The 25,968-nt window shown below is 34.3% G+C and overlaps 1 protein-coding gene and 2 long non-coding RNA genes across 3 annotated transcripts; all 3 read left to right on the top strand.

The window, feature by feature from the left end:
- Window positions 1-9,236: 9,236 nt before the first annotated feature.
- Window positions 9,237-10,959, top strand: LOC137719598 (uncharacterized). The gene is made up of 4 exons (XR_011066418.1): window positions 9,237-9,508; window positions 9,671-9,997; window positions 10,540-10,672; window positions 10,808-10,959. It is a non-coding gene; the product is annotated as an uncharacterized lncRNA (long non-coding RNA).
- Window positions 10,960-12,904: 1,945 nt separating this feature from the next.
- LOC137720989 (uncharacterized) lies at window positions 12,905-17,682 on the top strand. Its single transcript, XM_068460119.1, has 8 exons — window positions 12,905-13,831; window positions 14,720-14,796; window positions 14,904-15,072; window positions 15,444-15,532; window positions 15,632-15,796; window positions 15,898-15,975; window positions 16,691-16,794; window positions 17,222-17,682. Exons 1-8 carry the CDS (start codon window positions 13,213-13,215, stop codon window positions 17,325-17,327), a joined length of 1,407 nt encoding a protein of 468 aa, XP_068316220.1. The 5' UTR covers window positions 12,905-13,212; the 3' UTR covers window positions 17,328-17,682.
- Window positions 17,683-21,333: 3,651 nt separating this feature from the next.
- On the top strand, window positions 21,334-25,287 carry LOC137720992 (uncharacterized). Its single transcript, XR_011066602.1, has 3 exons — window positions 21,334-21,832; window positions 22,652-22,727; window positions 25,067-25,287. It is a non-coding gene; the product is annotated as an uncharacterized lncRNA (long non-coding RNA).
- The last annotated feature ends 681 nt before the right edge of the window (window positions 25,288-25,968 follow it).

Below are 25,968 nucleotides of genomic sequence, written 5' to 3'. Positions count from 1 at the left end.
TTGAAATCTAAGTTTATGCCGACTAATATTGTAATATGATAGGTACTTTAACTTGTACAAGTACTTATATGACATGTACTTTAGACTGTAAAAGTACTTATATGATAGGTAGTTTAGATTGTAAAAGATCAGCTGAAATCTGGGTTTATGCCGACGAATAGGGTACCTGAGTTAAAAAAAAAAAGAAAAATAATATAACTAATGGCGAGCTGCCCCCCTTCCTCCCCCCCCCCAAAAAAAAAAAGAGATTTATAGGTGTTCACAATTTTGGAAATGTCCTAAATTAATTTTAGAAAATATGTGGTGCGAATCGAATGACTCTAACTTTAAGTTATAGCACACAGTTATTTTGTGAAACAAAAAAATTTGAAATTTTTAGCTTTAAGAAATATTTTGCGTTGGAGTTAAGGAAAATATTGTAAAATCTTTGGATGTGATTCTACCGATTATTAGGTCTTAAAACTATTTTTTATTGATTCTTAAAGTGAGAAAATAGAAAAATATCCTTAAATTTGGGTTTTAAATCATTGATTACAAGTGTTTAAAAATGAATTATAATATATTTTGCAGATAAAAATTATATTTTGAAAAACACGAAGATGATAGTTTGTTGTTATGGTAAGAGAAATAAAAGAAACATTAACAAAATATTAAAAAAAAAAAACAAAACAAAAACAAACAAACACACTGGAAAAAAAAAATTGAAAAAGGATGGATCGGTAGACAGATAGCGACTTTTGAAGGAATTAGTCACTATCTTTCTAGCGATTATCTTCAAACGTAGTAGCTATAAAAGTACCGATCGTTTCATTTCTTCTTTTTTTTTTTTTTTTTTCACATTGAATAGCTAAAGTAGAGTAAAATAGTAATCACAATACAAAGTATCAAATTAACAACAAAAAGTGCTAACACATGGAGTCCTAGTCATGGACCTAAATAAAAAAATAACTAAAAATTGGACTAATCTAATTGTTAGGGCATAGAATTGGGAAATTGATCATTTCCGGATCTCTTCTACTAAATACCCAATCACCTAATTCGGATCCTTGATATTTAGTCCAACAGTTAAAGTTATTACAACTTTTAAAGGGGCCCCCTGTTTGTAGCCGTTGGATCAAATTTCAAGGGCCTGGATTGATTGATTGGGTGGATTTGATGGAAGGAATCCGCAGGGGATCTCTTTCCATAAAATTGGACCTATTTAAAGTTAGTTTATTTACACATAACATATTTGTAAGGAATAAGTTAATTTAAACCACATATTAATGAAACTCTTTTTGTCAACTATAAGAGGGTGAAAAAACATTTTTGTCTTGTATCACAAAATAAAATTATGGACAATAAAGTAATTTGCACAAACTAAATTTTACAGTAAGCTTCATTTTTTATAGTATTTGTTAGAGGATTCTAGTCTACATGATTCGCGAGCATTATACATTTATTGTCTTGTGTAAGTAATTGCTCAAGAGGCTTTTGACATTGATTGTGTTAGCTTCGGGGGCTTTTAACATTACCAAGATGGAGGACTACACCTTACTGTTAGAATCATGTAAAATTACATATTCCACCATGATAGGTAGTTACAATACGATAGGTAGTTTAGCTTGTACAAGTACTTGTATGGCAGGTAGTTCAGACTGTAAAAGTACTTATATAATAGGTAGTTTAGATTATAAACGATCAGTTGAAATCTAAGTTTATGCCGACTAATATTGTAATATGATAGGTACTTTAACTTGTACAAGTACTTATATGACATGTACTTTAGACTGTAAAAGTACTTATATGATAGGTAGTTTAGATTGTAAAAGATCAGCTGAAATCTGGGTTTATGCCGACTAACAGGCTACCTGAGTTAAAAAAAAATAGAAAAATAATATAACTAATAGCGAGCTGCCCCCCCTCCCCCAAAAAAAAAAGAGATTTATAGGTGTTCACAATTTTGGAAATGTCCTAAATTAATTTTAGAAAATATGTGGTGCGAATCGGATGACTCTAACTTTAAGTTATAGCACACAGTTTTTTTGAGAAACAAAAAAATTTGAAATTTTTAGCTTTAAGAAATATTTTGCGTTGGAGTTAAGGAAAATATTGTAAAACCTTTGGATGTGATTCTACCGATTATTAGGTCCGAAAACTATTTTTTATTGATTCTTAAAGTGAGAAAATAGAAAAATATCCTTAAATTTGGGTTTTAAATCATTGATTACAAGTGTTTAAAAATGAATTATAATATATTTTGCAGATAAAAAATATATTTTGAAAAACACGAAGATGATAGTTTGTTGTTATGGTAAGAGAAATAAAGGAAACATGAACAAAATATTAAAAAAAAAAAAACAAAAAAACAAAAACAAACAAACACACGGGAAAAAAAAATCGAAAAAGGATGGATCGGTATGAATATAGCGACTTTTAGTGGAATCAGTCACTAGCTTTTTAGCGATTAACATTCAATATAGTCGCTAGTTAAGTATCGATCGTTTCATTTCTTCTTTTTTTTTTTTTTTTTTTTTTTTCCATTGAATAGCTATAGTAGAGTAAAATAGTAATCACAATACAATGTATCAAATTAACAACAAAAAGTGCTAACACATGGAGTCCTAGTCATGGACCTAAATGAAAAAATAACTAAAAATTGGACTAATCTAATTGTTAGGGCATAAAATTGGGAAATGGATCATTTCCGGATCTCTTCTACTAAATACCCAATCACCTAATTCGGATCCTTGATATTTAGTCCAACAGTTAAAGTTATTACAACTTTTAAAGGGCCCCCCCTGTTTGTAGCCGTTGGATCAAATTTCAAGGGCCTGTATTGATTGATTGGGTGGATTTGATGGAAGGAATCCGAAGGGGATCTCTTTCCATTAAATTGGACCTATTGCAAGTTAGTTTATTTACACATAACATATTTGTAAGCAATAAGTTAATTTAAACCACATATTAATGAAACTCTTTTTGTCAACTATAAGAGGGTGAAAAAACATTTTTATCTTGTATCACAAAATAAAATTATGGACAATAAAGTAATTTGCACAAACTAAATTTTACAGTTGTTTTTAAAAGCATCATCTACATGTAATCCTAACAAATCACCTACAAGAACTCCAGATTTTTACGGGTGTATTGTTTTATGAAACTTCGAATTTCTATGACACTTATTTTCAAAATTTCAAGTTCGAGTTTAAGTACGAACTTTATGTTCATGATATCTACAAACAAATACAATATACATATGTAGTGAACAGGAATAACTTCGGGACCTATGTGTGAAAAGAATGAGTGATGACCCAAATTATGAGGCTGTCGTGGCTTATATGCCCAAAAGAGTGGTTGTTGGGTGGCTAGTCAACAAATGAGAAGTAAATGGATTAACAGATTATATATCCAATTATTGGGCGAAGAAGGAAAAGTGGAAAACAAGGCCCAACCCATGGGCTTGTTATTTCATGCAAGCCAAAAATAAAATAAGGCCCCAAAAAAAAAAAAACAAGTGGGACGGTTTGGTGCACATGCCCAATTGAGTTGCGAGTCGACTGCAGGCAACCTAGGTTTGTAAGAAAGGTGATGCAAAATGGTTTTGTTTTGGACCTTAGAGTTTTGGAGCAGGAATGACTTGGTGGCTCGAAATTAAGCTGAATCTATAATTTGAAAAGAAAAAAAAAACGTAAAATTAGAGTTCATGCTTCATGATAAATGTTTTATGCAATCATTGCTGAAAAAAATATTGAAATTGAAACCATGTTTTATAGATTACTTGGATTGCTTGATGAATATTGTGAACAACTTTGTAGTAAACAAGCATTTAGTTCCTTACCTAAGTGTCAAGAGCGTGTTTAACAATGTGTTGTGGCCTAAATTTAACTGAAGGAGAGAGAGAGGGGTGCAGTTGCATAAAGAGAAAATATAGGCTTGGTAATTATTGTGATGATATTTCTCCTTACCTTGTGCCTTTTTTAAGAAAAATAATAGGGTTACTTGCCTTACAAGTAATACAAAGTTATGCCTTTTTGTTTTTTTGTAATTAATTATTGAATTGTTTCTCACTAACATTAGTAGTTGTTGAGACTATAAATACTCAAGTAATGATTTTTGTTGTGAAATTGGTTTGAATGCCCACATATGGCTAAAGGTGGAAAGTGGAAGAATATAAGTCAAAATAATATTGCTTAAATAGTAGAAGTTTGGTTTTTATTGTTTTGGTGTGTAAGCCTTTTACATGCATTAAAAGAGACGTATGTTTGTATCGTATGGGTAATACAAAAAGATGAAAAGCAGAAAGTAATAATCATGTTTTCCTCATTTGTCACTCTTTACATTCATTTCTCTTATCTGATACTAGTGAAGAAAATAAACAGAATAATACATAGCTCTCATTTCACTTCAATCTCTAACAACTATGATAATATATATAGGTACGCATCATCTGATAATAACATGTTTCTAAATGCTGAAGGTAATCATTATGTTGAATTGGTTAAAGCTCCAAAAGACTCCAAAACAAAACTGTCGAACACTCTAATGCTTTGGCACATTCAATCATATATATTAAATATTAGCCCGTTCTATCAACTATATTTTTCTCTCAAGTGAGGCATATATATACACACACACACATACATACTATATGGCATTTTATAACCAATTATATCTTAGGATACTAAACCTAGTTAGAAACTAATTTTTTTATTATTTTTTTAATTTTAGTTTTACAAATATTAAAATAAACGGTTAAATGGGTACCCGTTTATAACCGCAGGTAATACCCATAACCGTCCATTTAAATTTCATAGGTAAATGGTTATACGCATAACTGTTTATTTATCTAAATGATTACCCATAACCGTAACCGTCAAATTTAAATAAACGGATAACCGCGGTTACCTATAACCAAGGTTACCTATAACCAATGAGTATTTACCCATCCCTACCTACAAGTAATCTCGTAATTCAAATCCAAATTATGAATTTTCTTTTATAGAAAATGACCCTCATTAAAGAAATTAAATAAAAGCATATGGCACCTGGGAAATGCAATTAAAAAAAGAGGAATAATTAGTGGAGTTGTTGGTCGATTGCATTGTCCAAACTCCGGATCGGGATTGAATCGGTTTCATCCTAAAATTGAGAACATGTCAACTACGATAGAATCGTTTGGTTTAGTTTTAACAAATAATTGAAGAAATAGAACCAAACTGAAGAAATGTTGTACAGTTGAATCATTTTCACCCTAAAATTGAGGATGTATCAATTACAATAGAATCGTTTGATTTAGGTTTAACAAAAAAAATGAAGAAATCGAACCAAACTGAAGATATGTTAGACAGTTAGATTTAGGCGATGTTTGCCTTCAACCTAATAATTTTTTTCTTTTGCATTTTTAAACTTTTTTTAGTAGTGTTCTACAATTTTCATTTGTTTAGTAAATCGTCCTAAAATTTAACCAGTGAGCAAACTTCAAACTTCAACATTTAACAATTTCTTAGGAAAGGGATCCTCTCTTCCAGATCCCTTCCACCAAGTCCACATATCCGAATCATTGAAATTTGATTCAACGGCTAAATTATAATAACATTTAAAGGAGCTTCCTATTTATAGCCGTTTGATTAAATTTCAATAACCTTGATGGGTGGACTTGGTGGAAGGGATCCAGAGAGGATCCCTTTCTAATTTATTGCACTTCAAAATTTATATATACTAAAACCCAAACCGGGTGGTACTGTTCTATAACAGTGTTTTGACGTAATTGCCCTTCGTTGCTGCTCAGTCTGAGGCTTTTTTCCCTGCTTAGAACAGTGAATTTACAGCTTTGCCCTCATTTGGTCCTATCTGCTGCTTATGCTTTGTTTGGCCTTTATTTCATTTATTTTTTAATGGGCTATGTTTGTTTTTGCTGCAGTTGCAGCACAGTTTTGTCAAGCCCACGTGTTGATCATCGCGTGGTGCTTTGATGTTGTTAGCTTTTTGCACAATAAAATTACACCAGTGCTCTTTGTTGGTTGTCTTTGACGGAATTGGACTGCATTTCACTTTTTTTTTTTTGTGGTTGTGTTTGTATTTGCTACAGCTGCAACACAGTTTTGTCAGGCCCACGTGTTGGTCATCGCATGGTACTTTGTTTGGGTTTTGTTTTGTTCCGTTTTGTTTCCTCTCATTTTCAACTTTGCTTCACTATCGCTTTCACCCGTTTTGTTTCCCTCAAATTTTCGTGTTGTTGCTTTCAGTCGGTGTTTTGTGAGATTTTGCTGCCTGTGGTTGCTCGGAAAATACGAAATCAATATAAGGTTTTTATTTACACCCTGCGAAGACATCTGTGTTTAAGGTGACGAGTTTTGAAATTATGTGCTTTTAATTCGAAGGATAGTGTGCTTGCTTATTGTTAATTATTTTTATTTCATTTTGAATTTGTTAGTTTATCTTTTGTGCATCTGAGTATATGATTCGATGTTTTAGACTGGATTTTTGTGGTTTTGAGTTTGTGGGTTTTTTTTGGGTGCGTGAGAAGATGTTATCCAATGGTTTCATTCAACATTTTTCCTCGATTTGTTGCAACTTTGCTGTCCCTGTGCCCCTTTGTCAAACTTTGTTTTCTGTTTTTTTATTTTTTCTGTGTTGCTTTTGTAAAATTAAAGTGGGAGTTTGACGGATGTTGATGAATCCCGCAGTTTATCGGCAAAGAGAACAACAACTTTTGTAATGTTTGTAGTCATTTACCCACATATTCATAAAGTGGTGTTATTTTTATGGAGGATGGTTATTAATCTTTTTGTATTGTTAATTTCGCAACGTGTGGGTTGCTCGGAGACCACTGGGTTATGCTTTTGTTCACTTGGATCACGGTACAGATGCAGAGGATGCAATTGGTGAATTAGATGGTATGTTTAGTATTTGGCTATTGATTTTTAATATGGGGTTTTCTTAGTTTATATCATTCGAATCCAGCATAAGGGAGAAAGATAAGTTCATCGGTAGCATTGTTTGTGAAGCAACATAATTAGATGGTATCTATTTTCAAATGCATATTTCAAAATCTTCCTTATACAACCTCTGATTTTTCACAAATTATACATGTTCAACTAGGTCTAGGTTTCTTCTTTATATAATGCGGTTGTCACCTTCGTTGGAACTTCTTCACTTTTTGACATGTGAGATATCTCAATCAAAATAATGCTCATCATATAACATATAATTTAGTAGAACAATATTGATACTGTTGCTTGAGTTGTGAGCATTCTGTTTTCCTCTTCTAGAATTGTGACTTGCGGTCTTGCTTTTTATGATTCACTGTTTTATTCTTTATGTCAATCCTTTACTTCTGCATTGATGGGTAACTCTTTGGTTTTGTTTTTTGTTGAGCTTTTTAATTAGCACAGGCTAGCTGTCCATTCCTAATGGATGGGTTTGGTTTCTGCATTAAAAATGTAGTTTCTAACTATGACATCTAAGAAAATTAGTCTTTTTTTCTCCTTTTCAGCTTATTAAACATGATTTGCTAAGTGTTTATGTTTTTAATTTGTCTGTTTGCAGTGTGGGAAAATTCTTATTATCTCCTTAACTCTACAGTTTACTGCCTGCACACGTGTTTGACGTTTTGTTCCGCTTTTGGTAAGTGATGTTTGTTCTTTGTAATATGTGGTTTCTTTTTGAGTCTTCCCCTTTGAATCATTGCTTTGCTGCTTTTATCAAACGTTCCCTATTTGATAATAATGTTAATTCAGGTTTAACATCTTATATTATTTTTGAACTTAAATAAGTTCACAGTATTAGATTGTTAGTAGGGGTTCAATTCAATATCACAATGCAATGTGCTTTGTTCTACAATTGTGTTCAAACGTTTTGGATTTCTTTCTTTATCTATAGATTTGCATTAATATTGTTTGTTGCCAAGTTAGTTGTCTTCCGTGCACATCGATATATAAAGTTTGAGATTTAGGTTTTCAATCATGTGATCCTCAAATGCTTTATTAATTAGTTGGTTAAATGTCTGGTGATCATTTGGGACTATAGAATATTAAATTTGTTGTCAATGCTTTGAAATTTAGATGAGTACCATGGATACCTGATTGTTTCAAATTTGTGTTTATTTCCGCTTCACATTAATGTAAAGTTATATTTATGGAAGGAAAAAAAAACAACAGTTTACATCCATGCCACCTGACAAACATAGTTGTTTTTTATTTATTTCTTAACTTATTAAAACTAACTTAGTAAGTGTTTTTCTTTTTGGTTTATGCATTTGCAGTGTGGGAAAGTAATTGATTATATCTGCTTAACCCTGCTTTTCCCTTTTGGGACAAGTGCTTCAAATTTTGTTGTACTTTTGTGAATTGATTATTTGGTTTCCTCTTTAGTTAGCTTTTTCCAACTATTGTTTTACTGCTTTCATAATGTGTTAGGTGTTTTATAATAGTTATTTTTTGTCATATGTTAATTTCTGATCATTTGTTTTACTATCCTAATATGAAATGTATTTTTTTTTTGTCAAATTTAGTTCTTTAATTACTTTTGGTTGGCTTATTTCTTTTCTGAGTCCTTTTTATTTTTGGAATTTCGAGTTTATGTAGTGGTTATCGGTTTTGTATAGTTATGTTAAAATTATTTTAACTATTTATTTAATTAGGAATGAAAGAAATCAATCCTTTCTTTCATATTTGTTTACAGATTTGTGTTATACTGATTCTTATCTTTATAAAATTTATCTCTCTTTTAACAGATTCAATGGAAACAATTGATGTCACCCCTATTGCAAAATTGCGTCCTTACACTAAAGCGGAGAAAATAAAGATTCGTGTCTGTAGGATATGGAAATCTAGCATTTCTGCAACTGTTCGCAAATATGTTACACTACAGTGTATCTTGGTTGATGAAACAGTAAGCCATCATTCTCATAATTCAAATTAAGTACTTTAACAGTTATAGTTATGTAGTAAGTTTTTTTTTTATTTTTCATTGTTAGTTTGTTAATTTATATTTATGTTTATATATATATATATATATATATTTTTTTTTTAACAGTTTCATTTTTTAACATGTCTAAAGTGTTTTGTAAATCTTGGTTATGATAGTTGACATATTTTCAGTTAGTTTATTTACCCACTGTGCTCATTCAATCTCTCTGTACCAAAATATAATGTTTTTCACTATTTACTTACTCATAAGTCTTTTAATTATGTTATTATTCTTTTGTTTTTTTGTTTTTTTTCTTAATATGGCATGTGATCAATTACAAAGAACAATGCGGTTGAAGCATCTGCGTCAGACATCGATTGTGAACTGGTTGCCTCAAAGATTGATGCTGGTAGTTGTTACGAAATCATGAATTTTCGCACGATCAACATCAGAGGATAGTATAAAGTGGTGCCGCATGAAACCCAGGTTATATTCACTGGTATAACATTGTTTAAAAAACTGTCTACCATCTTTCCACCCATCCCTCGACATAGGTTTTTCCTACTAGATTTCAACATGCTCTATCCGCGTCTGAACAGAGATTATATTCTTACAGGTAACATCAATACGTGTGTATTTGTCTATATATATATGTGTGTGTGTGTGTGTGTGTGTGTGTGTGTGTATCTACATGTTCATCAATTAAAAACATTTCTGTTATTTTTTTCACTGAAATGAGTTTTGACATTATTTTTGTATTAACTTTTTAAATTGTAAGATGTGATTGGCCATATAACTGCGGTCCAGCAATTGGAATCAAAACAGATTAATCAAAGAATAGTGCAGAAGTGTGATATACACATTGAGAATATCAGGTTGTTCTTTTCTTTAACTGTTGCAATTCCAATTTGTTAATATCATTTTCTCTGTTAGGCTGGGAAGAAAATTTAGTGTTTGTTTCTCATTTGTTTTGTGCACAGAAAAGAAGAATTATCTGTTACATTGTGGGCAGATATTGCAGAAGCTTTTTGTTCTTTATCAATCCACAAGTTGTCTTTGCCGATTATTGTTGTATTTACAAGTTTAAAAGTCAAGATTTACCTAGGTAAGCTCATCTAACTAATACCCATTTTTTCTGTCTTTATTTAGATATGTTCTTACATTTCTTGCTGTAAACTGTTCCACTATTTTATCATTATGGAATTTTAGTGTATTTGATTGTTACTCTTTAGGACAGAATTTTGATGTCTTATTTTGTTTCTTTCTTATTTATAAACTGTTAGAACCTGTTTGTTACAGTTTGTATTTTGTTTCTAGCATTACATGTTCAAATTATTTTACCACATTTTTATATGCATCCATTACAATATTTTCCTCACATTTAAACATCTATCATCCAATTAAAAACATTTACTCATCTATCATATTTGCTAATATTTGTTTTACAATTATGTTATTATTTTTTACCATCGACAGAGAACATCGTCTTGAATAGTACTGGCTCCTCCCTTTTTTTCATCGACCCAGACATCCCGAAGGTTAACTCATATAAATCAATGTCAGTGCACTTCTAAAATCGTCATTCCTGTTCAAACCTCTAAACATGCTAATTTTTCAAAATTTCTTATTTTCTTTTTAAACTTGCAGGTTCTCAACCTGTAAAGTCCCTGTAAAAATATTGCCTCCTTCTTCAAGGCAGGCAAATGAAGCTGAAATTCTGCGTACAGCAAGAAGAGTAACAATAGATGAGCTGGCCTTTTTGGATCCTGATTTGTATAAGGTATACAAATGATTTATGCTTTTCTATCTTTTTTTTTTTATTTATTTAAACATTTACCTTCATTTTTACATATTGAACAGAAACTAATTTTGTTGTTGCTCTTTTATGACACACGTGTCATAAAACATGTGACAGAATGATACATTCCTATGTAAAGCATCTATCAAACGTTTTGACACACGTTATGATTGGTGGTACAATGCTTGCCCTAGCTGTGCCAAACAAATGCATAAGGACCCGTCGACTGGACAACTCATCTGTCAGAAACACCCCAACCAAATTCCAATACCATGGTAACATTCAATATGCAAGTTTGTTATTCTGTCTTTTTTTACTTTTTCTACGATTTTCAATTCCATGCTGTTTCTTTCCAACTAAAAAATGACTTCAAATATGTAACCTCTGTTCTTTAAACTTCTTTGCTCTGATTGTTAACAATGAGTTATAAACCATAAAAAAAAACTCATGGAATTCAATTTTTAAATATAGGTACAAAGTTAATTTGATTCTTGAAGACAACACTAATGAAATTAGTGCTTTGATAATTGGCAAAGGTGGAGAAAAACTCTTTGGTATGCCCTGCAAAGATTTGGTCATGAATCAGAGATCTATTGACCAACAACAACTGCCAAATGAGTTTTTGCGACTGATTGGACAAAAGAAGATTTTCCACTTGCAATTCGGAAATAGAAAAAATAGTTTCAACTCAAGTGACGTGTTGGTTTACAATGTGTCTAATGATACAGCTATAGAACCAATAACTCCACAAATCTTACCAAGAGGAGTCACAATATCTTCCATTACTGTATTATCCTTGACCTCACCACCTGAAACAAGCGGAGAATCACATAAACGAAAGAGGGAGTCTGTGAGGAAAGCTCTTTTTACTGACAGTGAACAGAGGAATAGATTCAAACTCCATAGTATCATAAAATCTGATACTTTTATTTTACTTCCCTGTGTTCAAATATTCATATGTTCTGGCTATCTTGCTTTGCTTAATATATACCTGTCAAGAATCTTTTTTTTTTTTTTTTTTTAAAGACACAATTTGAGTAAAGAGACACGAATTATAGTTAGACAACATTTTCTATGTTTTATCCAATAAAATGTGCTCATCACTCATGGTCATTTAAAACAGTGAAGCAGAAGAAATTTCAGAAGTTGACCCAAAAGAATTTGATGAAATACCTATCAAATTGCTGAAAAAAAATCCACCTCCAGCTTCTGCAAAAACAGATAGTACCTCCAAAAATTAACTGGGTCAGTATGGTTCCATTTTGCTAAATTCTTTGCTTCAAAACTGCTCAGCTGCGAACTTAATCACTATCTAAATGCCTTGCATTATTTTTCTCTATACAGGTTGGTTTCTCAATGTCAACATTGATAATGGTCCTGCTATAAGACGTTTCCTCCTCTGCTACAATATATTTTGCATCTTTTGCTACTTTGTATTAAACATTGTCCTATATCTTTGGTGGTTTGTAAATACCACTTTTTGCACAAAACTCGACAATATTTTTTGCATCTCCGTATACCAGCATTTCTTAATTTTTTGTGTACAGAAGCTGGTTTAGTTTTTAGAGCACAAAGAACAGCTAAAGTAGAATATATAGCTCTAATATTTTTTGTATCCCTGTATGAAAGTATCTGCTAATATTTTGTTTGTAAGTATGATCATCCTAATCCAAAAACACTTATAAGTGTTGTGATCTAATCATAAACTTTCATGTTTATCCCTACCTTCTCACAATTCAAGCTTTTCTCCAACTTTTCCATTTTCTTTGTTATTAATGTTATCATTGATTTGCAAATTCATTTTTCAAGTCTTTAATATAGCATTTCATTCTGGTTTAAAACCCGCAGCAACGCGCGGGTATAAATAACTAGTTGTTATCTAATCACAAACCAATGAATATACTGCACGTGCAAACCAGAATAATTTAAAGATTAATACGTGACCGAGTAATTGAGTTTAACTGAGGCTAATTGATTTGATTCGGTTAAATACTCTTTAGACATTTTATCAAAACCAAATCAAATTAGCCAACCTGATAGACCGGTCAATCCGTTTGAACTGACCGGTTCGGTTAGTTCGACCGGATTGGTACCACGCCGAAGGTGGAGCAAAGTCAACACGTTACTGCTAACGGCCAAAACAATGCCAATGCAATGACGATGAATAAATAAATAAACAAATAAATAAAATAAAATAAATAAACAAAAAGCAAGACAGAAAAAAGAGGGGAGAGGAGGGACCAACGAGGAAGCCGACGATGCGTAGCTTACCGTTCATCTTACTCGAGCAAGAAAACGAAAGCTTTGATCCCCAAATTTTGGTTCAAGCTTTGGAATTTCCAGTCGCAGCTCTCTCAGTAAATAGGGCGGCCCCGTTCTATTCAGTCTGATCTGTCGATTTTTGACCGTTTCTTCTTCAACGGTCGGTCGTCTCTGAATCCGTCGCCGTTTCGTCGGTACAAAACCGAAAGGTTGGTTCTTCTGAAACCCCAAAGAGATTATTTTTAGGGTTTTCGGTTTTCATGGAGGTTTCTTCCGGAAGTAGTAGTCCCGCCAGTGGGGGAGCCACTGGGAATAACGGCAACAGTAACAGCAATACGTCGTCGTTTGGGTCTAGGCAATTCCCCGCCCTCCGGTTCTTCCAGTCGCCGCTCTCATTCGTATTGGATTACTCCGGAATACTCTCTCCCAGCTCTTCCCGCCGCGATTCCGATGCTCCCGTGGTCAACGCTGGAGTCGCTGCCGATTCTCGGCCACACTCCCCTACGGCCTGCACCTCCGGGTCGAGCAACACCAGGGAGGTTTCAATTCGGATTATCGGCGCCGGCGAGCAGGTGGACCGTGGGAACGGGGGTGCGACGGTGCCGGTTCAAGGGGAGGAGAATGGTGGGTCGCTGGGTAGGCTTCATTCGTTGGATAATCAGGCGGGTACGGTCAATGGAGTCGGGTCGGACGAGAGAGTCCCCTTGGTGGCTCCGTCGTCTCCGGAACACGCTGGGGATACTGGGAATGGCGCGGAGGATAGTTCTAGGGATTCTGCTTACCAGAGATATGATATTCAGCAGATAGCTAGGTGGATTGAGCAGATTCTTCCCTTTTCGTTGCTCTTGCTCGTCGTCTTCATTCGTCAGCATTTGCAAGGTACAGACTTTCACCACTTGCTTACTAACTTCAAATTTTAATTGCCTATTGTGGGTTATTCTAGTTGTTCTTAATTTGCAATCAGCTATAATTTGCTAGGATTTTGGCTTTAGCTTTACGTCTGAATCAACTTAATGTGTAACGAAAAACTCGGCCTTTGCTCTGTAAGTGTGCAGCTGTAGTGTTTTCGGTTCTGTTTATGTTACTTTAGAGGGCCTATGCTTTGCATTCTCTAGTGTATCTTTGTTTTGCAGTTTGGATGGAGCTAGGATTTTCTTGGCCCATTTGGAGTTGAGTCACATCCATGTTCTTTGGTAACGTTAACAGTTGATGTTAAAGATAAGAAACTGTTTCTAATAGTCGGTGACATAAAATAGAAATACTAGCTTTAGGGAGCTCAGTGCTTTGTTCTTATTATCAACTATCATAGAGATGCCAATGTGAGAGACTGTACCATCGTACACGAACACTTGAAATCTTGATAGCAAGTTTTTTTTTCGCTTAATAGTTTTCAGTCCTAAGAATAACTAAGTCTGAATATTAAGCTTGTCGGGTGCTAAAAAATATCCTTTCTCATAATAGTGTGATTAAGCTGTCAATGGCATTATCTATGCAAATGAATGGCGATCACTTTTTCACCTAAATGGTTTTAATGCATTTCTCTTGCATGTTTTTTAGGCTAAAATTATTCACACACCCATTGTTACTTCTCTCACACCCTTGTTAATTTTTGGCTATCGATCTTCTTCAATTCATTTGATCCGATGACCGAAACTGAGAAGAGTGTGTGAGAAGTTAAAATGGGTGTGTGGATACTGAATAGCACTACACTTTTTTTTTATTACTGCAGTGCTGTATTCATTTGTTTATTGGGTTGTGAACTTGCAGGTTTCTTTGTCACTATATGGGTGTCAGCTGTCATGTATAGGTCAAATGATGTTGTTAAGAAGCAGACTGCTCTAAAGGTGATTTAATACATCTTTAATTCTATGAGATTTTTTGTAGATTCTTCGGCTCTAAGATATGCTCAAATGCCAGATCAAATATCTTAAACAATCATTGGTTTCTGCAGGGAGATAGAAAAATCTCAGTTCTTATAAGTATTGCTGGTGCTTTTATGCTTCATGTAGTTGGTGTTTACTGGTGGTATCGAAGTGATGATCTTCTGTACCCATTGGCAATGCTTCCTCCAAAAGCCATACCACCTTTCTGGCATGCCATATTCACCATTTTGGTAAATGGTAAGGAAACGGTCTTTTTTGCTATAATTATTTTGTGAATACAATTGTTTTACTGATATATTAGATGTAGAGAAGACGGCTGATCTGTTGCAACCGTAAGAAGAGGATGTAGTGGATGTTGGGATAGAATGACAATATGTTTTAAGTTTTGTATTGAAATCATCAACTTGTTAACTTAGAACCTATCTGTTAATGTGGGGTTGAGCAGTTGCTTTTTCTGGTTCTATATAGAATTCATGCTTCTGTCCTCTGTTTGCCCCTTTAATGTTGCTGTTTATTTGCGCTATGCCACTGGCCCACTGCTATTGTAGTGCAATGCTTGCCATTCTTTGAATTTGTGGGAGAGTTTCTCTAAATTCTATTACTTTCAGATACCATGGTGAGGCAGGCAGGGATGGCCTTCAAGTGTTTGTTGCTTATATACTACAAGAATGGCAGAGGCCATAATTATCGTCGGCAGGTGATATGATGCTGAGACTATGAATTTCCATAATCATATCATCTTCAAGTATCTCATAATTTGGAATTACTCTCTGAACGTTGCTATCTCATTTTGAAGGGTCAAATGTTAACTGTAGTTGAGTATTCACTGTTGCTGTACCGGGCCTTGTTACCAACACCTGTTTGGTACAGATTTTTCCTCAACAAAGACAATGGGAGCCTCTTCTCCTCACTTACGACGGGATTATATTTAACTTTTAAGCTAACATCTGTTGTTGAGAAGGTAAGCCTATAAATAGTAAGCTGTTGTACTGGAAGATAATTATATACTCTGTGGCACTTGAATTCAATCTATTAGTTATATTTTGTTATATTGCCTTTTAGGTCCAATCCTTTTTTGCTTCCATAAGAGCATTGTCACGAAAGGATATCCATTATGGGTCTCATGCAACATTAGAAGAGGTATGACATCGAACTGAATTATTTGATTTACTTTGGATTCTGGAAAGGGTTGAGATCACTTTTTTTTTTCCTTGACGAGTTTAGCCTCAAGTTATTATCCTTCATTACCCAAGGAAAAACAAGCTCTACCCATCCTTTATGTATCCTTGTTTAATGTTAATCTTTGACATACTACTCTTGGTTTGTATTGTCCTGATACCAAAGTAGAATCTTGTTAGTAACATAAATTTTGAAGTTTTTATAAGTTCTAATCTTTTATTTATAAGTAACATCTTCCTGCCTTTTGGGAGTGGTGTGCCTTATCCTTAAGTTTCTTGGTTAACTTGTTTACTGGAACAACTTTGAGGCTTCTTTCCTAGCTCAAATCAAAACATTGATATCTCTTTTCATGCTAAGAGTTCATCTAACAAGCAATGATGATGATTTTCCATGTATGTGCACATATGTTTTTATGCATGCAAGCATGTCTATGGAATGGCCAGTTATAGCTTAACATTTGTCACCTAGAAAGGTGGGTAATTGTTCTCGTCCCCTAGGAGACACTTTGGTTAGAACTTGGGAGTTGTTTTCTCCCTAGGTCCGTAGTTTCAAGTCTGGTTCCTCCCTTGCTTCTGCATGCATTAAAGCATGTTTAGTGTTACGTAGTGAATACTGTTATTGTTTTTCTGCCTAGGCTGTTACTTACGCATTCTAGCTCACACGTGTATTGAATCAGGTAAATACAGCGGGAGACCTTTGCGCCATTTGCCAGGAGAAGATGCATGCTCCGATTCTGTTGCGCTGTAAACATATTTTCTGCGAGGATTGTGTCTCTGAATGGTTAGCTTATTTTCCTTATGTTTCTCATCAAGTTTTAAAATCAATGATCGCGATAGTATATCAGAAATATTGGAATGTGAGTTTCTTATGGTTTGTCTTGTAATGATTCGTGCCTGTTGTTTATAAGTATTAATGATGAGCCAAATAACTCTCTTTAAAATGGTCATGGCCTTGGAACAAAATTCTGCCTGCGGCAAGTTTTGCTTCGCGCCAAGTAGTAGGGACCCATCTATTTGCTAGTTGGGTCAACTGCATGACACTTTTTGTGGATGTTGTTGCTTTGTAATTAAACTAGAATCCTACTAGGTCACTACTGGCTGCGGCTTGATATTTTTTATGTTTCAACTGTTTTACAATGTCGTAGTGCTTCGCTTATGTTCACCTTTTAACCCTTTCAACTAACTAACAACTACTTACCTTTCTTCAGGTTTGAGAGAGAAAGAACTTGCCCGCTATGCAGGTCAGTAGTAAAACCTGCAGATTTGCGAACATTTGGGGACGGATCAACGAGTTTATTTTTCCAGTTTTTCTGAACTCCGAGTGTTCTACGTGTGGAGCGTAGATATATGAGCAGCATTCTTGAGACGGTCTCGCTTTGGTTTTGTTATATAGGCAAAAATGAAAGTATGTCTGATAGCATTGTATCATCATTAGGTTGCCTCCAGGTAATCAGATGGAAGGTATAACTAGAGGAGACGAGATGCGGATCGATATTATGTCAATATGTTGCAATCATGAGGTCATCCATGATCCGAATGGATGATGAAAAACAGTAGATGCAAAACCGTGACCTCTGATAACCAGGGGACCTCTTTTCATGTGTTATCTCCTTTGTACAGATACAACTCTCCTCTCTCTTCACTAATAATTACAAGTCATTCTCATGCATCTCTCTTCTCTAAGTGGAGAGGATTTTGGGTGCAAAAACAACTCGACTGTCTAATCGCGAACACAAAATACCTCACCTACCTTGTATTTTGGTCGCACTCGACTCCTGTTTCCCGTAACTGCGGACTAAAGAATTCTTCCTGTTACGAGAAACTGATTAGGGGTTTTATACAAAGGTGAAGTGATGAACAGCCGAGGCACTTGCCCTATTTCCGATGTGAGATTAGCAAGTAACAAAAGATCAAGGTTAAATGAGTTAGAAATAATCTAAAAGAATGTTGCTTGACAAAAAAGGGAAAACAAAAATTATTGGAGTATGAAATGCACTCCTTACATAACCTTTACAAGGGCATAAATAAAAGAGTTACTAATCCCTTCATATGTTTACATACTTTGAATGGGTGAAGTTATGAATCCGCAAAAGAAGAAATGAGAATAAGATCAAGAAGCCTCCCAGTTAATATGATCTTTTATTTATATTGCATTGGAATATGGATTTGAAGTGGATTTGTAGCAGAAATCCACACCCTTTTTATATATTCCATATGTTAGTAAATTTAAGATAATTAGAACGTGAAATAATTATAATACTCATGTTTTAGTAAATGAGGAAAAATCAAGAATCAGAACGACCGATATCATTTCACGTAAGTGAACATGATATTCCATAATCCTTTCAAAACCCTCCATTTAATTATCTGTAGGGCTCATTTCTAACTATTGTCCAATTGCCTTGCTATTTGAAAATTCCTGGTCCAAACATGCCATTACACTTCATGACGTAGCTGCATGCCACGAAATGCAATATATAAGAAGCCTAAGTGATCCATTAGCTTTTACATTCAAAGTAAATAAACTTTTTAAGGTGGTTTTTTTTATTTTTTATTTTTTATTTTTTATTTTTTTATTTTATGAGTGACATGAATCTAACAAGGATAATGCAGGATCCAGAATTGTTGGTGGTCCAATGACATAACCTGGCTTGCTGTTGCTGCTCCCCACACTATATGGCTCCAGAATTGTGGAATCAAAGTAGTACCATCGTCGTCATCGGTCCAATCTTCATGTCATTTTTAAGTGCTGAAAAAAGTAATACAAAAACGGCTCATGCATTCACACATTTGGTCAATAATCCAATATTTTACTTGTTCACTTTCCTTATGCTACTCAAATAGTTTCAGTCTTTTGGGACCACAATTTGGCAAAACCCTTTATTTGTTTTTGCATAATGGATCTTTGGCTGAGGAGTTGACTCCTATAATTTGCATCAATTGGTTATTTTTTTGGCTTCTTGGGCATTGGAAGTTTCTGACTGCTATCAGTTTATTACAATATTTCCCCTTCATGTTTACCAGCAATAGAGCCTTCGAAGAATCTTTGGACCAGCAGGCTAGGGTTTCCCCAACATCTTTACTAATAAGCATCTATTTCCTTATTGTACATGTAACTTGATAGGCCTACTTGAGAGTTTTTTTAGAATGGTTAATGATGTGTTTGAAATTGCTTCTGAAAGGATTAAAAGTTTTTTCTTTTACAACTAATTAAAAACACTTCTGATTACATCTAACATAAAACTTAAAGAGCTATAGTTTGTAGAAGCGTTTTCTGGAAAAACACTAGCTAGACTTAAACATGTTCAAATTTTAAACACTTTTAGCATAAACGTTTTTGAACAAAAGTGCTTTCTACATAAAATAGTCATAGACTCTTGTGCTTCTAAAAAATCAAAAGTGCTTTTTGGATATCAAAAACACTTTTATATATAATAGCGTTTGATATAGAAAAGTACAATGCTTTTATGTGAAACACAGTGTTTCTTACAAAAGTTTCAATATGTTTCTAATAAAACCGATTCTAACAAAACCCTAAAACATCAGCACCCGCAAACATTCTCGTTGTAATTTGATTTCTAGTTGGCCATGACACTAAAACCAGACTGAAAATTGAGACCATCTGGTCTTTTGGTGGTGGCTACGATAACGCAGGACTGACAGTCGTTCAGCAATTGATTTGATTCTTGCGCACTTCCCCATTGAGCAACGAGTGTGTGTAGATTTTATGCCATGGTGAAAAATCGGAATATTGCAGTCTCTCAGAGGCTCAGACATTGTATACAATATGATGATGGCAAACAAGACTGGCTAAAAAAATGCACAGATGCCCGTCTGGTTTCCACAATCAGAGAACCGACTGAATTTGTGCATTCCCTCCTTAACACCCAATACAATCAGAATCTGGAACTGTAGCTATAGCTAGGTCCGAACTCGATGACGGAATAGCTGTGCTAGGCAAGGGCTATGGCTGTCATGTAAATTTGTCCATTTTTTTCAAAAAATTTCATCCCAAAGAAACAGTACCTATGGTGAAAAAATTGTTAACAATGGTGAAAAAAATTGTTAACAATGATAGCGTTTCTCGTACATCACGTGAAACAGGATGATAGTAAACCTGTCTCGGTAGAAAACGATATAAAGGACATGGACGTGACTTATGAATTTGTTTGTGTCTTTTGTGCGTACATACCAACCCTAAAACTGAAAGGATGCCCCCCTACTGGCTACTACTGCCACTGTGGTGTTTACTGTTTAGAAACAGAACAATTTACATCCTTCATTGATTGCTCGCAGAGGCTTTGAAAAGAAAACCCCAAGTGGTAGCTACAGTGGGAGTGGGACTGTGATACTGTGCACGCAGTAGGCTCTCAGAGAGAGACGTGGGTTGTCGGTTGTCCACATTCCATAACATTTTTTTGGGTTAATTGTATTTTACACAAGAAGTTTGGGAGTCATTTGTAAAATCCGCTACGGGTTTTCAATTTTTGCATAATTTAATTTAACCTTTTTGTCAATTTTACCGTCTAATTAAACTTTAAGTGTTAATGTAGCATAGACTTAATGCACATTTTAAGCAGGTGTTGACCATCAATTTTAGTGTTTAGTACTTTACTCTTTTAATCATTTTATGAAATTGATAGTTAACGTGTGCTTTAAATGTGAGCTAAGTCTATGTCATACTAGCATTTAACGTCTGATTAGTTTGTGAAATTGACGGAGATGTTAAATTAGTGCAATTCAGAAACCACGTAGTGTGATATAATGTAAAAATTAAAACCACGTGTTTCATTTTGCAAACGACATCCAAATGTGTAACATATAGTTAACCCTATTTTTACCATATTTTATTGTCTTTCCTCAAATAAATTGCTTTGTATAAGATGAAGCTTTACTGCAGTGGTGGAAAGTAAATGTATATGGGAAAAAGATCATTTCCGGATTTTTCCCTCCAAAGCTCAAGGATCAAGTGATCTGGATCTTTAAAATTTGATTCCATTGCCAAAAATTATTATAGCTTTTAAAAGTTTTTGCTAACTTCTCTGTTTTTAACCGTTTGATAAAGATCCAGATCACTTGATCGCTGAATTTTGGAAGGAAAGATCCGAAGATGATCTCCTTCTATGTATATGTAGTGGAAATCACATTTGTGTTGATTTTTTGGGTCAAATTAGGATTGATGTATGTTATGTACCATGATGACAAAATGCTACAGTACCAACCCCAAACTCATATCTAATCCATGTATATATGTGTGTGTGTGTGTGTGTGTGTGTGTGTATTATTCTCCTTTGTTTGCGTCAGCCAAAGTGTTGTTTACATGTGCGTGTTGGGGTGGGTGAGTGTGACCGTGTGTGCGTTTGAGAGAGAGAGAGAGAATGAGAGAGAGGAGAGACTGCTTAGTATTATCTCTCACAAATCCTTTCTTGGTTATCTTCGTGATTATCTTATGGTGAAAAATCTCCCGAAAGAAGAAAGGTGACCACCCTCTCTCCTCTCTCGCCTGCGTTAGATTTGCTTAGATCTTGAGTCGCTTTCCTGTGTCTGACTCTCATATGGCCATGGCGACAATGACCCATCATTTGCTTTTGCCTTGGACATATTAAAACTCTCTCTCTCTCTCTTCTCTGCAAATCCCTTTTCTTCTTCACCTGCCAGGAAAATAAATATGGATTAGGGTTTTGAACAACGCCTCTAATTACTTAGATTCTAGGGTTTCGTAGTAGTCTCTTCCACTATTTTGTGCACTGTTTGTGGATCCTATATTCTGCATATATGGAATACTACTAGCTGCTTGGAAGTTTCATCACAAGTCAATGGTTTCTTTCCTCTCTCTCTATATATTGGTACTTATGTAGTTTTTATTGGGATTGGGGGGGTTTTACTCTCTCTTCTAGCTGCAGTACTTTGGTCTGATTTTGTATTTGGTCATTTGAATTTTGTTTAAATTGATTTAGTCTGAAGCAGAAAATGGGTTTTATTTGTAAGATTTAAGTCTGTTTATATTACTATTAGCCTCTTCTTTTAAGCGATATAGTGTTCTCGTATGATTAGGCCTCTTTGTATTTCAGTTTGCTAAAGATTCACTTGTTAGCTTAGCCTCCTCAAAGAACCAATTTTTTTTTCAACTGTAAAAAAATATGCCATCTTTTATTTAAATTCACTTAACGAGTTATTTTGTAACTGTAAATTTATATGCTCGTGATGAAACTTGGGTTCTTATCAGTAAACTACTCTAGATTTCTGAAATAGACAGTCTTAATTTATTTTAGCCGTCTGGGATTCATGAGAATCTGAGACAAACATAACTTTAAATTGTGCGTGTTTGACCTACTCAATGAATTAGAAAATTTTGTGGGTAGTGATAAATAGCCATATTTGGGAATGAGAAAAGAATTCGCACTTTCTAAGTCTATATATCTTTACCTATTTAGATCTTCCCTTTTCCCCCTAAGAATCCATGGAAAGGATTAGGGTTGCTCTTAATTAAGCTAAGCCTTGGGCATTTTTTTAATGGAAACAGCTCTCGATATAATGAAATAGCAAGCTAGCCATCTTCCATATGAAAATTTGACTAAACGAACTCAAATCTCTTTTTTGGACTAAGAATTCAATATGTGTTTGTTTTTAATTTGCAGATGCTGATGTTGGTTTCATTGATTTGAGTGCTTCGTAGTGAAAGTGGTGCACAGTAGCACTAGTTGCAGTTACATGGTGGGTTTAATTTCCATGAGCTTAATTTATTGGTTTCTATGAATGTCAGAAAGCAACTTACCGTACGACGGATTGAAGGAGTGAATGTGTAGGCCAGTAGAAATTAAAATGTTGCATGGTGGGTTTTGCTTTATTAATTGATACAAAATTACTATGCAATACATCAATTAGGTCTAAAGTTACATGGTGAATAATGAAGAAATGGTGAGAGAGAGCTTTCCTCAGTCCACACATGGATAGGATTTGATAGGGTTGTCGAAGTAGCTGCCGACTCATTCACTCAAGCACTCAGTAGAGATTAAAGGAGTATCCGGCTTGTCTTATTACTTTCCTTCATTCCTGCTGCACATACATATGTTGCTCTCAGATGTGGCACTTCCGGACCGGACTAGAAGCGACTGCAGATGGACCGTCATCGGATGTGGGACTTGTGCCTTTCCGAAATCATCAGACAATTTGCTACTGTGGTTGTGTGAATGATGCGGGAGATATTTTACATCCCTCTTTCTCTGCGCTTGGACTGAAGGGAGCTCCTCCTTTCCATTCTCTCCACTTTTCTCCATACTTTAGTTAAGGTTTAGCTGCCAAAATTTTATTTAGTTTCATATGCTTATATATCAGTTAAAAGAGTTGATCATTATCATCGTCATTCTTTCCCATATCTTACGTGCTTAAGTTAAGTGATGATTAACCATTTGATATTCTCTCGCAAGAAACACTGTTAGCAACTGTCAATCTGACCCGTAGATTAGGTGGTCTCTTGTTGAAAAGTGTTGTAGTTCAAATTTATACTTTGGCAAGTAAATTGTTGGATGTATGCAGGAGGCAGATTCTCTGCCTTCTCACTTTCCGTGCCCTCCTGTGCTCTCTATTTGTGTGGTCACGGTTAAACCACGTCAACATTTTATATTACTATTTATTTTTATCTTATTATCTCTATAAAAAAATAATATAAAATGTTGACATAGTTTAACCGTAACCACACAAAATAGGAGCACATGAAAAATGAGAAGGTAGAGAATCTGCCTCCATGTATACATGCACTTGTTTTGTTTCAATAGTAAAAAGCCCGTCCTGAATTTTGGACTGGGATCACCTAATCCCAGCTTTTAGAGCAAACTAAGCAAAGCATCCTATCCTTTCATTTTTATCTTGCTTTGTTTTGCGTGAGAATTTTTAAATATTTAAATTTATTTTTGGCCATAGTATCAAAAATGAAAGAATGAGATGTTTTGCTTAGTTTGCTTTGGAGGGTAAGATCCGGAGACGATCCCAGTTACTGAACTTCATGGGTTCTACTTTCTAGTAGGTGTACTCTAGCTAGGACTAATGACCATGCATACGAAGAAGGGACCTACGTCGAGTGCCTTCTCTTGTCCATTGAGTTGATCACAGCTTTCCCATTGTCCTCCTGTAATCAGTTTACCCAGTCCCCTTCATTTCCTCTACTTTTTTCACCCGACAAGAAAATCTTGGTCAGGTGCTTTCATCTCTTTTTACCTTCCCATTTTTCTAGATAATGTTTTCAGTCAGTAACTTTTCCCTTTTCCTCATGTACTTCAAAGTTCAAATCATGTGCATGCCGTGCCAGTAACATGCAGCAGCATCAAGTACCATGCTTGCACTCACCATTCATAACATTTCACTGAAAATTTTCCATGAAACTGTGCTCTTTTTCTAAGGTTACAAGAAACTGCGTTTTCTGCAATATTGGCCAAGCATTGCTCTGCTTATTTGTGTCTCTCTGTGTGTAGGTATATACGTATTTTATATATATATGTATATTTGAGGCAGAAGGCCTCGGTTCTCATTCTTGCATTGCATGTGTTCATCGAAAGGCGTACCTTTTGTCACATTTTTAACTTCATCTGGAGTTGAGCTGTCCGGTCTTCTATGCTGTCTTGTCTTTTGATGATTTATTATTACTTTTTAATTACAGCGATTTATCTAGTAATATCAGATGCTTAATCCGTACTTAACCAGATACTTTAAAAATAATTGCCATATTTGTGGAACAAGTAAGGAAATTAAAGCCGGCATTTTATATATTCGAATCAAAGCTTTCTTGGAGTTGGGTCTGTTTTTTTTAGTTATTTCTGGAACTGGACGGTGAGTGGTGTTTAAAGTTTGATTATGTGGCGATGTGATGACTGTATATTTCCATATTTGGAACGAATGGAGTTCATTCCTTAAGTCCTCTTTTGGAAATCAGCATTCGTTTTAAGGAAAATTGCAGAGACAAGCTTGGAGTGCGTCCACTAGTATCTGTAGAATGTGCTGCAGACTGAACTAGGTTGTTTTATCATTGTGATCCTTTTATTATTTATTTTTCTTTTCAGGAGTTTCAAGTTCCAATGTGGTTGATGCAGCTCCAGTACTGTACTTCATTAGGATCAAGTTCAAATTTATTGTTTTATTATTGACTATAATTTAAGTTTTGTAAGAAATGTTAAGGAGATTTTTTTCAATAGTGAAATACTTCATGGACTCTTCGTAATCTTATAATATAATGTTAATTTCGTGGTAACATTATAAAATATTGTGCTCAAAATATGAGTTGGTAGAGCGTCAATTTAGAGTCTCCTTAACAATAGTCATTTTGCAAATCATATGATGTGGTTGTTGATGATTGAATTATTACTTAAGTTTTGATTAACATGCTTATTTTATATTTGTGACTTATAATATGGTTTACAAATTTGGTTTGAAAAATAATCAAAACTCTTATTATTTTCACCGTTTACACCATTCTTTTTGTGTGTGTGTGTTTTTTTTTTTTTTTTTTTGAGTAATGATAAATGACCAATATTTGCTGGTGGTAATTCAATTATAAAGCAGTTGTTAAGAACATAGAATTTTTAGGTTTTGGTGTTTAGAAAGAATATTAAATGATGAAAATAGAAAATATAATTTTAACAACAGTATTGCTTGTCTATTTATTTAGAGGCTAACTACATCTCCTCCCTCTTAGACTAACTCCAATGGTGGGTTAAAAGCCAAATTATCCCCCAAAATTTTCCTCCAAACCCACTCCAATCCAAGGGGAAATTTTGGACTAAATGCTAAATGCTAAACCAATGCCAAATTCTCCTCAAAATTTAGCCCAGAAATCAAAGTGGACTCTACTCAATATTTATCAGAATTTAAATTTTTTTAGATTAAAATGTTCATAAAATTAATTTACGATAGTCTACATATTTATTTAAAAAAAAATTAATTTAACAAAAAAAAAAGCCTAAAT

Source organism: Pyrus communis, chromosome 16 (assembly GCF_963583255.1).
Source record: "Pyrus communis chromosome 16, drPyrComm1.1, whole genome shotgun sequence".
In the NCBI taxonomy this organism is placed as follows: domain Eukaryota; kingdom Viridiplantae; phylum Streptophyta; class Magnoliopsida; order Rosales; family Rosaceae; genus Pyrus; species Pyrus communis.
This window is presented reverse-complemented; position numbering and strand designations above follow the sequence as displayed.

What these genes read in the sequence shown, in the direction of transcription:
- LOC137720989 (XM_068460119.1), top strand. Translation starts at nt 13,213, where the DNA reads ATGGAGGTTTCTTCCGGAAGTAGTAGTCCCGCCAGTGGGGGAGCCACT. An exon ending in CTCATGCAACATTAGAAGAG is followed by an intron (nt 15,976 to 16,690) that starts GTATGACATCGA and finishes GTATTGAATCAG; the next exon opens with GTAAATACAGCGGGAGACCT. An exon ending in GAGGATTGTGTCTCTGAATG is followed by an intron (nt 16,795 to 17,221) that starts GTTAGCTTATTT and finishes ACCTTTCTTCAG; the next exon opens with GTTTGAGAGAGAAAGAACTT.